Source organism: Bos taurus, chromosome 16 (genome assembly GCF_002263795.3).
Source record: "Bos taurus isolate L1 Dominette 01449 registration number 42190680 breed Hereford chromosome 16, ARS-UCD2.0, whole genome shotgun sequence".
NCBI classification, from domain to species: domain Eukaryota; kingdom Metazoa; phylum Chordata; class Mammalia; order Artiodactyla; family Bovidae; genus Bos; species Bos taurus.
The window spans coordinates 61,073,032-61,088,501 of NC_037343.1; the positions used below are offsets into that span (position 1 = coordinate 61,073,032).

The window sequence follows — 15,470 nt, forward strand, 5'->3', positions numbered from 1 at the left end:
TAGACATGTATCACATTTAAACCTCACAACAGTATGAAGTAGGTATTATTACACAACTTATTTCACAGATGAAACTGGACAAAAAAGGTTAAAATGCCCAAGCTCATTTAATAATGTCAGAATTAGAAGACAAACTCAGGTCAGCTGGCTGCAAGGCCAGTATTTTTCCTCTATAACAAGCAGTTTTTAAGCTGTGTTCCAAAGACTGCATTGACTCAAGGGCTGCCAGGGGAGACTCCAGAAATAGAGGGGTATGGCTCTCAACTCACTTTTACAGACATGTGTATTATGATTGCCACCTACCCTTGGATGTCATGGAATTCTTTCTTGCATGTGTGCTTGCCTGGACTATGTTCTGCTACAACTTAGAGATGAATCTTAATTCAGTCACCCACAACCCAAGATAGCCTTCTCTTTAGTACTTTCCATTAAATTTCTCCTCCTAGGTCTGCATTAAAGTAACAGAAAGCAGTTCTGGAAGTCATTTTAGAAATGGCCACCATTACATGTAAGTAATATTATCAATTCTCCCAGAGGATGGAAGTAGAGCTTAATATGGTTCACATCATCCTAAACAGTGGATCATCTGTCATAAGAATTAATTTTAGGAATACACTTATACTTTCAAATTCATTATTCATAACCATGAATGAGTATTTAAAATAGTCTGCAATGTTTTAAACCCAGTGAAGTCCTACTAAAGACCTAAGTTGAAAAGCTATGAAGTTTTCTAAATTTTCTCCCTTGCTCCATTTTATGACCTCTACCACACGATGTTATTTCTGAGAGCTGACCATATCAGGTATGTGATAATAATCATGTATGAAGGCAGAGTACCCTTCTTAATGTAATATTAAAATTAGTATTTTTGATTCCTTTCTCTTGCCCATATACTCACAAAGTTTATGACGACACCTTACAGAACTATTTAAGGGCGACAATAGAGCCCTCCCCACAAACCGTTGAGAAAAATATGACTAAGTTATGACCTGAAATATCAGCAGAGTCCTTCAGTCTGCTATGAAACCTCTTTATATGTCACTGGCAAAGTACAATAACTACCACTATCTTACAGTATTATGAGTACTCTTGGTTCCTAGTCTTTTAAGCTAGGCAACTAAGTATGATGGATATGCTGCTATGGTATTTTTCAAGGTATGGTTCATAGAGCATCTGCATAAGAATCTTCTGAGGCACTACTTATAAAATGTAGATTCCTGGGCCCCATAAGAAACCTTGGAAATCAAAACTTCTGTAAGATCAGGAAATTTGCATTTCTGACAAGCTCACTGAGGCACTGACTTGAAACTCAACTGTATAAATCCATTTAATGTCCTACTATTTAAGAATGAGATTGGTTAAAACAAAAACAAAAGGACCTTTCTCTATTCTCTAAGTGAAGTCGCTCAGTCGTGTCCAACTCTTTGAGACCCCATGGACTATAACCTACCAGGCTTCTCCGTCCATGGGATTTTCCAGGCAAGAATACTGGAGGGGGTTGCCACTTCCTTCTCCAGGGGATCTTCCCGACCCAGGGATCGAACCCAGGTCTCCCGCATTGCAGGCAGATTCTTTACCCTCTGAGCCACCAGGGAAGCCACTATTTAAGAATGAGATTGGTTAAAACAAAAACAAAAGGACCTTTCTCTATTCTCCTGAATTGAACAAAGTAGTGTTTTTTGGTGTGTGTCTAAAAAAGTTTAGGAGACAGTAATATTGACTATAATACCATCCTCAAAAGCAATACCTCAAAGTAAATTTTCACTTTTTAGATAAAGCTTTAGGATAGTGTAGTTCTTAACCAAGGATTAATAATCAACTAATTAGTCTTCACTCAGTATAGCAGTCCACACACAATTTATTCAGCAATAGAACAGAAGAGAACGTCAATCATGACAGACATAAGGCAGATACAGGGTAGATCTCTGGGGTACATTCTTTATACAGACTAACAAATGACTTTTAACAACATGTGGCAGGCATGATTTGCTGCATACCAACAGCCATTCATTCCTCACTTCTTCCTAGAAGAGCCCTGATTTTATTAGGGGAGACAATGTGTCCTACCCAGGCAATGTCAACTCCATTCCCCTCTGTCAGGTTTCCAGGCTCCCTTGTGAATCAAGGATGTAAGGGAAAATCCCTGATGTAATGAGATGTAAGGAAAAATCTGAGGGACTTTTGAGAGAAAGATTTTCTTCCCAAATAAAAAACAGAGACTTGAAAGAACAAAGGTTTTTGCTCCCTACTTCCAGTCTTTGAGAGAGATTGAAATGTCTGGAGCAGCAACAAGCTATATTGTACTCACTGAGAAAACCGTGAGGACAAAAAGCCAATACAATAAGGATCCCAGAGGGGAAAGACAGAAAGAACCTGGGACCTTGAGAACATCGTTGAGTTGCTACATAAGCAATGGATTATTTAGCATCTTAAGTGGAATTTTTAAATTGTTAAGTGGACTCTGAGATGTTTTCAGCTGCTTTTTCCAAGTTTCTTAACTCAAACTCTGGTTCCATGATTCTTATGAACAAGTGAAGGCCAGAATGAGGCCAATGTCAGGTAAGTCCTTCTTAGTTCCAAGAAAAATGCTTCCCCTAAACTGTTCATTATCTATATGGAGTCAAGTTTGATAACTCCTTCTGTCACTTAGCTCCTAATACAGGTACTTTTCCATTTCCAGAGGAGGACATTCTAAGTTCAGTCACCACAAAGACAGGATAGTCTTTGCTTATGTAGAGCCAAGTAACTAGATAGTGGCATTTCTGCATATTATTCTGTAACTTAGATAGGTGTTGCCTGATTGAATGTGGTTTCTCTGACAGTGACCAGTTAATAATGTCAAAGCCACACTGAGGATAAACCAAATAGAGCCAATGATGAATGTTTGGTTAGATATGAATAAATCTTATATATATATATATAGTTATCACTGATTAATATATAAGAGGTGGAATTTAGAACAATATAGATTCTTATTAAATGTCTAATTGTTTTACTGGAATAATCTAGAATTCAGCTACAAGGATGCTTTCCCACAAAAGTTATTACTAGAATATAATTAAAGTACACACAGTATGAGGCTTCTCCTCAGGACTACCTTGTCATAATAACATCAATGATTAGGCTGTGGAGATTTTTAGGAGGAGCAAGCTAATTCCAAAACATAGGAAATATGGATTAGTCAGGTTCCAGAGGAACAGTCTGGCTTGGACTACTAATTAAATTCATGCTGAACAAGAGATGCATAGACCCTGGAAGCAGATCCAACAATTTAGCAGTTTCCCAAAGCAGTGACAGTCTGAATCAGATTTAAAAAGGAGTCATTTTTCCATCTTCCTTGGGCTACTAGTACAAAAATCCTCTAGAGTCTCCAAGATCTTGACTGTTTAAGAAGTTATTTGCTTTGGCCAAGTTTTTTGTTTAAGGTTTTGTCTGTCCTCGTCAGGATTAACTGTAGTGCAGGGTTAAAACCAGCAACTCTAGAATCATGTATTCTTTTTCTAACCAGTGGAGGACCCAGAAGAAATGGGTGGCAAGCTTTTTCAAAGGTCCACCTGGTAAGATTTTGAGGAGCCCACTCAAGTGGGAAAGACCAAGGAAGAACAAGGCTTCTATTAGCAGGATTATCAGGATAACACTCAGGGCAATAATCAGCTCTGTTAATACGGTCTAAGAAGACTTGGTAACATTCATTCTCAACCAGTTCAGTTTGGTACAACCAATGCCCTAGTTCTAAACTAGGGAACCACTGCTGCCCACAGTCAGGGCAATGTGAATTATCTGAGAACATTGGGACCTGGAGAGACAACACAGAAAGCAAATGTAACAGTAAGAGGCAACAATGATAATAAAGAGAGACACCCAAGTAACCAGACCTATTACAATTTTGGTTTAGCACTTTCTGAGTCCAACCACCATTACTTGGAGAGGGTAAAAGCTGGCTTGCACCTCCGTGCAATTCTTCAAGATTTCGTTGTCTATTTTTCACTCACTTGTAGCCAGTCTCCAAACTCAGGGACTGATCCAGTCTATGTTATCAGTCACTACTAGCAGCACAGATGTCACAACAGCTCCTTTAAATCTCAGCTTCTTAAGAAAAGACAGGGTTCTAGTCTAAGTTACTTTTTCTTGTGTGTTATCAGCTGGTGGTATTTGCAGAGGCACTTGGCTTACTCTGCTTTGCTGGTAAGTTATTATGTCTGTTTGGTGAAACAGAAGCTGACAGTCCAACGAGTCTTTGGTGGGTGCTGGCACTCTTGCCGCTGTAATACAAGTGCCCAAGTCTTAAGGCCTTAGCACTTTATAGCGATGTAGAGGGGTCAGGAAAACTCGGCAGTGTCCTCTTGAGCGTGGATCCAATGAAGTCTTTCTTGGGAGGACCTTAATCAGGACCCAGTCACAGGGAAGTAGCTGCTGCTGAGTTGGTTGAACGGTTCTGGGAATGCTTCACATACCTGTAAATAATAAAACTTCAGACAACTCATATGGGCTTTGAGTTGCTCATAATATCATTAGAAACATGCATTTGGAAATCATTTGGGTCAGTCAAGGTGCATAAGAATTGTCTCATGGGATTCCCCATGACAACTTTACATGGGTTCAAACCAACTTATCTTTTGGGAGTTATTCTTATGCTCGACTGGGCAACAGGGAAGATTCTAGTTCATTTAAGATTTGTACTAGTCTCATTTATTTTTTAGGACTATGTATTTATTTTTCCTACTCCTTTTGCACTCTGGGAATAATACAGTCTGTATAATCATATACATGGTAAAACTTTGATACTTCTTTTATCTGTCTTCCATGAAATGGGTGCCATATATATAGTATTACCATAATGAGTGGGATGTTAACAATGGTGACAGTCTTCTAAAACAGACTTCAATGCAAGGAAAACCTTACAAAATTATTAGATAATATTCTTAACAACCAAGCATAGAACGTTGGGTGAAATCCTTTTGAAGGCTGGAAACGAAACCATAAGGGACATGCCTCACTGCCCACATCGTCTTTATAGGCTTATTATACACATTTAAGTTTAAGCCAATTAAGGCCCAGTCCCGAACTATTCTTGGGACATATATAGTAAATCAGTTGGGATTAAGAGACACTTTCACCATCTTTCACTCCTTCATGACCTTTAAATGTAACAAGTAAACAAGGTGGGGAAAAGTAGGATGTGCTGAACAGTAGATAGCCACCTACAGTGTGCCACAGATCATCAGAATATAGCCTGCCTTTCTCTGGCAATTTTTTTGTGATTGAGGCCTGATTCTGTGAGAGCACTAAGGAACACTGGGGAAGATGGGTGTCCCATTTACACAGGGTTAAAATGTATAAAGATAGAGCCTGAAAAGCAGAGGCAGTTATAGCCTTAGCTGTGATCAGCCAAAGCATTTTCCTTACAGACTATCAACAGTAGCTGTGATTCTCATTTTTAAAATGGCAACTTTAAAAGATAACTGAAGAGCCACCTCTGACAGGGCTGCAACACGGAGCGAATATTTTGGTGGGGGCTCCAGATGGGGTGAGACAGAACCAGAGTCGATACACTGATGTGTTTTATGAGGTTAGGTGACAATGTGTGAAGGCTACCAATCCAGCCTCTCAGGCAAGAGTGAACACAAAATAGGATTTCTGACCTTTGTGGTGACAACACAGGGTACAGCAGATCGCCCTGAGGGTCTGCTGTCAGGAGCCACTATAGTAGAAGTTTCACTTGCTGAATCAGGAAATCTTGGGTACATGAAAGAGATGATGAATAAAACCCACATTACTGTGGGGTTTAACACAGAAGTTAGTGGTAAAGTTATATGACTAAGTTTGATGTTGAGAAGATATAGAATTTTGGAATTTTTAGAGTAAAAAGGGGAAACTCAATTAAAACCACAAGATACCATATTTCATTTCCACCAGACTGGCAAAAATTAACAAGTTTGACAATGTGGGCTCTATACACCCTAGGCAAGACCTCCCCTCCACCATGACTCCACATCTCTGTATAGCAGAGTCAAGAAGTCCTAAAGCTCCAAATGCTCAGAATAAATCCACCCTTCTCCCAACCTTCGTTTCTCCAACTTCAAGAGTTAAGAAAGCACTAGAGCTCCAAGTGCTTATATGTTAAGCGCTTAACTTCTATGCAGAGTACATGATGAGAAACGCTGGGCTGGATGAAGCACAAGCTGGAATCAAGACTGCTAGGAGAATATCAATAAACTCAGATATGCAGATGACACCACCCCTAGGGCAGAAAGCGAAGAAGAACTAAAGAGCCTCTTGATGAAAGTAAAAGAGGAGAGTGAAAAAGTTGGCTTAAAACTCAACATTCAGAAAACTACTAAGATCATGGCATCTGGTCCCATCACTTCATGGCAAATAGATGGGGAAACAATGAAAACAGTGAGACACTTTATTTTTGGGGGCTTCAAAATCACTGCAGATGGTGAACGAAGCCATGAAATTAAAAGACGCTTACTCCTTGAAAGAAAAGTTATGACTAACCTAGACAGCATATTAAAAAGCAGTGACATTACTTTACCAACAAAGGTCCATCTAGTCAAAGCTATGGTTTTTCCGGTAGTCATGTATGGATGTGAGAGTTGATTATAAAGAAAGCTGAGTGCCAAAGAATTGATACTTTTGAACTGTGGTATTGGAGAAGACTCTTGAGAGTCCCTTGGACTGCAAGGAGATCAAACCAGTCAATCCTAAAGGAAATCAGTCCTTAATATTCATTGGAAGGACTGATGCCGAAGCTAAAACTCCAACAGTTTGGCTACCTGATGTGAAGAGCTGACTCACTGGAAAAGACCCCGATGCTGGGAAAGATTGAAGGCAGGAGGAGAAGGGGATGACAGAGGATGAGATGGTTGGATGGCATCACTGACTCAATGGACATGAGTTTGAGTAAACTCTGGGAGTTGGTGATGGGCAGGGAGGCCTGGCGTGCTGCAGTCCATGGGCTCGCAAAGAGTCAGACACGACTGAGCAACTGAACTGAACTGAGAGCTCCAAGTATTCCTAAACCAAGAGAACTCTAGTGTTCCATGTGTTCCAGACAAAACTGACCCTCCCTTGGTCCTCAAGCCTCTACAGGTAAGCAGGGAGTTAAAAGGGGGCTCCAAAGCACTAAATGCTCAGAACAAGATCACGTACTACCAGCCTCCTAACTCATTCCCAGCCTTATCACCCGAAGAGTGAAGAGGCCTTCCCCAAAATACTCCTGGCAAGATTCTCAAACCTTCCCGCTTCTCACCCCCACAACTTCACTACCATTATCTGCTTGAAAATATGAGGACCACCTAATCCCATCAAACCTGTACCTCTGTTTATGTCAATCACCACATGGAGCCCAAAGCTTCCTGATTATACTTCATCCCCTTAGTCTCTAATCTCCTATGGCTCTGAGCACAGTGAGACAATATTCCCTCTCCTTCTTTACTACTCCTCCCCATAAAACATGTACCATTTTGATATATTAAATATATATCAGAGAACATAGAGTAACTTGAATTCTTATACCCGAATGACAGGAACATAAATTAGTATAACCATTTTGGGCAGTATCTAATAAAGCTGAGAATGTGCGTTTCCTATAACTCAGTAACTCCACTCTTAGGTAACTACCCTAGAGAAAATTACATGTTTATTTAAAAACATGAATTAAAATATTCATGGTAGTTCTCTGTATAATAGCAAAACAACAGCTAAAATGTCCACAAACAGTAGAATGGCTAAAAAACCCTGACATTCTTATAAAAAGCATACACTCACTCTCTCTTATGTAAGTTTCCATTTACATAGTTTCAATATATTGCTTAGGAATAAATATGCAATAAAGCTAAAAAAGAAAAGATAAGCACAAGGACAATTACTACCTTTGATAGGAGAGGGAAGAAGATGGGGTCAGGAAAGGCATGCAGAGTATTTCAAAGATAATTATAAACATTTTTTCTTTGAATGGTTGGAGGTACATGAATGGTCACAGTATCACAAATCCTAACAATTTACATAACCTCTATTTGGTATTTTATTTTTTTTCTATTTCTATCTTCATTTTTGTATTTTAAATAATTTTTACTAGAGTACAGTTGATTTACAAGGTTAAGTTTCTGCCGTACGCAAAGTGAATCAGTTATACTTAAATATATATCCACTCTTTAGAGCAGAGCAAAAATAGGAGTGGGCTAGAACAACAGATTAATAGGCAAAACCAAACTTTCACACTGTGGACAAGATCAGCAGCAATTATTCTGTTCAGAGGCAAGGTGGGTGACTGAGGAAGAGGAACCCTATAGAAAGACACAGAGCTGTGTCTGCAAGCAACTATCTCTTTCTAAAAACAAGGTAAAAGAAAATATAATATTGTAAATCAACTATTTGTTGTTGTTCAGTCACTCAGTCATGTCTGACTCTTTGCGACGCCACAGACTATAGCCCGCCAGGCTCCTCTGTCCATGAGATTCTCCAAGAAAGAATACTGGAGTGGGTTGCCATGCTCTCCTCCTGGGGATCTCCCCAATCCAGGGATCTAAGCCAGGTCTCCTGCATTGCAGGTGGATTCTTTATTGTCTGAGTAACCAGGGAAGCCCAAGAGTATTAGGAGTGGGTAGCCTATCCCGTCTCCAGAGGATCCTCCCGACCCAGGAATCAACAGGGTCTCCTGCATTGAAGGCGGATTCTTTACCAGCTGAGCTACTTGGGAAGCCCTACCTAATGTTAATTAATGGAATTAATTTCTCCATTAGCTACATAATGGAAAGCAAAGTTTATCTTGGCATATTCTATGAAGGCACGCATCTCTTTGCAGCACTTTGTTTTTTCATATGGTGCCTTTGTGTGTATTAGAAAAGAAGCACTCTCCTTCCAGGCAAGATGAAGCCCAAAGAACCTCGACTGGCCTCACCTGGCCAAGCATTCAACAGTAATCCTCCATCTGTGAAATAATTTTTTTTTCCTGGCCACACAGCACGGCAAGTAGGGATCTTAGTTCTGCACCAAGGAAGCGCCCCCTGCAGTGGAAGCAGGGATCCTCCGCATCCTAAGATTCAAACAACCACAGACTATGCAGTACCATACTATTTATCGTTGAAAAAATCTGCATGTAAGTTGACCCACACAATTCAAACTGGGTTGTTCAAAAGTCAACTGTACACACATTTTGATTCCCAAAGGAACCTGAAATGGTTCAGAACCATTGAGCAGGAATGGCTCCTAATCATTTCAATATCAAAGGCAATTTTTATTCGTAGGCTCCCCCCTCAGATCTCACTTTGGAAGGATGCCAGAACTACCACCATTCTTGTAATGATGTCATTTTCACATTTTATTAATTAGATATGTAACTCTGCCAGTCAGAACTTCTAATAAAACAAGTAAAAAACCAGTGTTAATAGCCCTGGTTTAGAAATTTTCAATACTTTAAATCAGAGATAATATTCAAAGCACCTGTAACAAAGTTGGAAAGACTGAGACATTCTGGATTTGTTTCCTTTCTCAACACCACTAGCTTAAGTCAGAAGTGGTTGATTTGAGGTGAATATATGATAACCATTTTCACATGCATGCACAGTCACTTGTGACCCTTTGTGATCCCTATGGACTATAGCCCACCAGGCTTCTCTGTCCATGGAATTCTCCAGGCAAGAATACTGAAGTGGGTTGCCATTTCCTACTCTAGGGGATCTTTCAGACCCAGAGATCAAACCCACATCTTTACCACTGTGCATCATTAGGCTTGTAGAAATGCTGAAAGTACCCAGGGAACAACCGGTACTCGACTGATTATTGTATTAAGTTACTGAGGAAACCACCATGTAGTAGGCACAATGCTAAATATTATAAATACAAAGAGGAAAAAACCTTACAGAACTTCTAGATGTCCAGGGAATCCAGAGTGGAATCAATGCTTTAGGTAAAGGTCTTATAAGGGCTTTTGAAAGTTAAGTCGCTCAGTCATGTCTGACTCTTTGCGACCCCACGGACTGTAGCCTATCAGGATCCTCCGTCCATGGGATTTTCAAGGCAAAAGTACTGGAGGGATTGCCATTTCCTACTTCAGGGGTTCTTCCTGACCCAGGGATTGAACCCAGGTCTCCTGCATTGTAGGCAGATGCTTTTACTGTCTGAGCCACCAGGGTGGGTTTTAAGGGCTTTTAGATGGATATAAAAAGATTACCTATAGAAATCACAGAAAATTATGGAAGGCCCACAGAAGTTGGAATGTTTTTATTTTCAAGAACCTTCCAGCCAACAATAGTGAGCAAAAAACAAAGTTTAAAAGGCTTCTTTACCACATAAACTCTATACAGTCATGCTATATAAGTGGGGGATTCAATCCAGGATCACCCAGAGATACCAAAATACACGGAGGGATGAACACTCCAGTCCCTTATATAAAACGGCATAGGATTTCATATAACTTATGCACATCTCAAGATTACTTATAATACCTTATACAAAGTAAATTCTAAGTAAATAGCTGCCAGAGCACAGCAAGTTCAAGTTTTGCTTTTTGGAACTTTCTGGAATTTTTTTTCACAAATATTTTCTATTCATGGTTGGTTGAATCCACAGACATGGGACTTGTAGATACAGAAGACCAACACTACAAAAGAAAAACACAAATCAGATTTTTTTTTTTTTTTTACTGCACTGTGAGGCTTAGTTCCCCAACCAGAAACAACCTGGGCCATGGCAGTGAATGTGCCCAGTTCTAACCCTGGACTACCAGGGATCTCCCTAAGTCAAAATTTTTGTGTGTGAGATGTTTTCTGCAGCTTTATTAGAGGAAAATTTAGAAAACAGCACTTTAACATCAAAATAGAAAATGCAGTTCTATTTAAACCAGTGAAATTTACATCTACTAAAAAATGGCAGCTCAATATATATTAAATAATCATCTCTAAATATTGTGAGTCTATATCAAGAATCACTATTTCCTGAATGCATGTTAGTTAGACAGCTTAAATCTGCCTTTGATAGACAAAAACCACCTTATTCTTTTTAGGCTGCATAATATGTTTCAGATTGAGTAGAGTTGGGGCGACTTCTCCAGGCAAATATATCAGTTCAGCCAAGTCCTCATATAATACATAAAACTAAAAGACAGACACAGAAAAAAATACAAATGCTCTAAATTTTCTTGAGTCTCCATTTTAAATATTTTCTTACATGGAATATTTTATTCTAAAGTTAATCAATAATCAAAACTATTTTTTGTATGAGACAGTTTCTCTAGAAGTCTCAACCGTGTGTGCTCTGTCATGTCTGACTCTTTGTGACTCCATGGGCTATAGCCCATGAGGCTCCTTTATCCATGGAATTAACTGGCAAGAACAGTGGCGTGGGTTGCCATTTCCTACTCCAGGGTATCTTCCCCTATAAGTCTCACATATAAAGTGAAATCTCAAAAGCTTCTTATTTCATTAAACAGTTCTAAATTTAGATGTTGAGAGTTAAGAAGTAAGGCTTCCCAGGTAAAGTGGTAAAGAATCTGCCTGCCAATGCAGGAGATGCAAGAGGTGCCTCAATCCCAGGGTTGGGAAGATCCCTTGGAGGAAGAAATGCAACCCGCTCCAGTATTCTTGCCTGAAAAATTCCATGGACAGAGGAGCCTGGTGGGCTACATTTCAAGGGGTCCCAAAGAGTCGAATACGACTGAGCAACTGAGCACACACAGCACAGATTAAAAAGTATGAAAAAAAAGAATTCCTCTTCTTTTTAAATTCACATAATCTAAAATAATTCTTTGCTTAAAATATATTATGAAAATACATGCTCCTGAAAGACGTTTTCAGTCTGTTGTGTGAGGAATTACCTTTAATTTGGCAAAGTCTTGAGATCACAGAGAGAAGGCACACTCCGGCACTATTTGGCACACACACTATTCCTCTTCGAAAGAAGATAAGCTGAACAAAAAATATCCTGAGTTGCACAGGAATTGACACAAAGAGAATTCCCCTGGTGGTCCAGAGGTTAGGACTCTGAGTTCTTAATGCCGAGGACCAGGGTTCAATCCCTGGTTGGGGAACTAAGATCCCACAAGCCTCGAGAGGTACAGTCCAAAAAAAAAAAGTGAAGAACTGACAAACTTACCAGGTGTGTTTGTGCATTCCTGGCATTCCACAAAGGGGAACAACTGGTTTAGACACTTACTGGTGCATTTCAATCTACTTTGCCCTAATGGACACAAGTCCATGGTTCAAATTCTGTCTACAGTTTCAATTTAACACACTAGGAGCCAAACTTTTAAAAGTTAATTCGTAGTTTTCAATAGTGAGACCTAGTAGTGCTAAGGTTACGTATTTCTGAATTTGTACCAGCAATTTGGGCTTCCCTGGTGGACCAGTGATGAAGAATCCACCTGCCAATGCGGGAGACTCAGGTTGGATCCCTGGGTCAGGAAGATCCCCTAGAGAAGGAAAAGGCAACCCACTCCAGTATTCTTGCCTGGAGAATTCCATGGACAGAGGAACCTGGCAAGCTCGTCCATGGAATCCCAAAAGAGTTGGACTAACTGAACACCAACCAACACCACGCATGTCTGTGTTGAAAACTAAGTACCTAACTAAGTCTTGCCCACTCCTCTATACCATATCCATTGTCATAATAAGTTAGGATTACTATGATCACAAATTAAAGTTATTTCCCAGTGTTTTCCCTAGGTAGTACTTATCCGATATTTTTAAAAGGCAAGTTGAGAAAGTACTAAACACTAAAAATAAAAAGCAATCCACTTACTTCCCTAGGGAACTGTTTCTTTTCAAGGGCCTGGAGCAGTTCAGATATATACCTTCCTTGAGTACAGAAGTCTTCTTTTCCTTCTTACCCTTCGTTCTGCTCCCTCCCAACTCCTCTGATTTGTATCTCAGGTTTAGGATGACTTATGTAGAGGCAAAAAGCAAAGGTTCAGAGAGTTTGCTATGATTCCAACAGTGGGCAGCACAACTGATTCCCAGTGTCAGTTCAACTCCACTGATCATCTTTAGTATCTACATTAAGCCAGCACGTTTTTATTAAACATTTTATTTTGAGCTAATTTTGTATCTATTATAAAACCAAGACATTAACATGAAGTCAATTAACTACAGACTGTTAGAATTCTGCCAGTTTCTCCACTAATGTTCCTTTTCTGTTCAATGGTTCAATCTGGGATCCCTCATTGCATTTAGTTGTTTATTCTCCTGAGTCTCCAATCTGTGACAGTTTCTGTCATTATCTTTTGTGACTTTTCCTGGTCTTTGCAACCTTGATATTTATGAAAAATATCAGTTGGTTATTTTGTAGAATGTCCCTCAATTTGTGTTTATAATGTTTTCCCATGAGTAGAAAAGAAGGCACTGGCACCCCACTCCAGTACTCTTGCCTGGAAAACCCTATGGACCGAGGAGCCTGGTAGGTTGCAGTCCATGGGGTCGCTAAGAATCGGACACGACTGAGTGACTTCACTTCCACTTTTCACTTTCATGCATTGGAGAAGGAAATGGCAACCCACCCCAGTGTTCTTGCCTGGAGGATCCCAGGGATGGGAGCCTGGTAGGCTGCTGTCTATGGAGTTGCACAGAGTCAGACACGACTCAAGCGACTGAGTAGCAGCAGCAGCATGAGTAGAAAGATAAAGAGGTTACGCATTTTGGGCAAGAATAATACCAAAGAAATGATGTATTTCTAAGTGCATCACATCACTGGGTTCATGATATCCATAAGCCTTATTTCTGTGGAGATTTTAACCTTGGTCAGTTGGTTATCATGGTATCGCCACTGTCAAGTTACTAATAATTATCTTGGGGAGACACTCTGAGACTGCGCAAATAGCCTGTATTTCCTCAAACTTTCACCTACCAGCATTACAGGCACATTTTGTTTGCAATAATTACTATGCTGCTGTTTTGCGTAATAGTGATTTTCTATTTCCTTCTTGCCATGTTTGTTTATTGGAATTCTTCTATAAGAAAGAGCTGTCCCTTCTTGAATCCTATTTATGTACTCCGCTATGTCAGTATGGACTTGTGGCCACTTATTCTATGAGTTAAAATCCAGTACTACCATTATGCATTCTATTACGCAAGTTGTTCCAACTTTGGCAATCAGGAGCTCCTTCAAGTCACTCTTGTGTCTTTTCAACGAGCTCCCAAACCATTTTGAGCATCTCCTTAATTTCCAGCACCACAAAATGTTTCAGGCTCCTCTTATATTTTCCCTGCCCATGCCCTAGATTCAAGAGCTTCCCTCCCCCCAAAAAAAGTTCTGGTTCCTTTTATTAGAGGATAGTGTTTTAAAACAGGAGCTGGGTGCTCAATGCTACTGAGGTTTCACTATCAGGCCAACAATTTGGACAACCACCACTAATACTTGTTTCCTTACTGAACTCATTAGCTGGAAATCATTAGCATCACCTGGGCATTTATTAGAAATGTAAACTCTTGGGCCCCACCCTAGACTGATTAGACCAGAAACTTTGAGGATGTACAGGAATCTGTGTTAAGAGGCTCACCAGATGAGTCTGATGCTCCTTATAAAGTTTAAAAAACACTTATAAACACTGTTTTAGTGAAGAAAAGGTAGCTCTCTTTCACTAGAAACCCTGTATTTACTTTATGATGTTTATCTCTAATAAAAAAAAAGGGAAATTTTAGTCTTAATAACTTGTCTGGTATATAAATCATATTTTTTACTACCACAACTATTAAAACTATAGGTGAATGCCTCAACTGTGAAGACACTAAACACCTCCCTACTCCTGTTTTTTTTTTTACATGTGGTGGTCATGGTTGTTGTAAGGTACAAATACTGTTTGTTGTTTTTATACAAAGAAGTTGTAAGTCAGCCTCCAGGATCATCTCCTGCATACACATACAACTTGACATCCATATAGTGAATCTATAAATAGGAAAGACTGGCAGCACAGTCCCCTAAAGTCAGACTGCCTAGGCCTGAATGACTACTCCAGCACCTGACTTGGTGAACTCTTCCCTGTTTCTCTGATTTTCTTAATAACCACAAAATAGAATAACACTACCTACATGAAAGAAGCATTATGAGTGTTAAAGAGACAATGTGCAGTCCTTACCACAAAATAAGTCTCAGAAAATGTTTATTATTAGTCTAACTAAGTGAAAGTGCAACTAGACAGTTACTTTTCGGACTGAAGAAAACAAGTGGAAACTGTGCTAAAGGAAAGTTCTGCTCTTTCATCACTAGTAGATCAGAGAGGCAGAACCAGAAAGCTCTATTTGTATAATTAAGACAAAACCTTCAGAAGTTTACAAACTAATGTCTTAAACTTGCCTATCTGCAAAAATGTTATTTACATTATGTTATATCCATGAACGGATGCTAAAGAAGAGTATATAAAAATTTAAAATTTTTGATTTGTTGAGGTAGTGGAATTACAGGTAAAGTTTCCTCCACTCTATTTTGATTATCAGAACCATATGCCACTTATTTTAATATTAGTAAAGAGAAAATTA

General features: G+C 39.4%; 1 protein-coding gene across 6 annotated transcripts in view; it reads right to left on the reverse strand.

Annotated features, from left to right (window-relative positions):
* TOR1AIP2 (torsin 1A interacting protein 2) overlaps positions 1–15,470 on the reverse strand; it is a 44,583-nt gene that overhangs the window by 21,797 nt on the left and 7,316 nt on the right. The window contains exons 2-3 of one of the 6 annotated variants that reach the window (XM_059875573.1): positions 5,643–5,736; positions 1,841–4,454 (exon numbers count right to left, since the gene is read on the reverse strand). The exons of 4 other annotated variants lie outside the window; for them this stretch is intronic. In XM_059875573.1, the coding sequence (XP_059731556.1) occupies positions 3,395–3,790 (396 nt within the window). In that variant the 5' untranslated portion in view covers positions 3,791–4,454; positions 5,643–5,736 and the 3' untranslated portion in view covers positions 1,841–3,394. Of the gene's footprint in view, positions 1–1,840; positions 4,455–5,642; positions 5,737–15,470 lie in introns of those variants that run through there. One more of the 6 variants, NM_001105647.2, reaches the window with a different exon arrangement.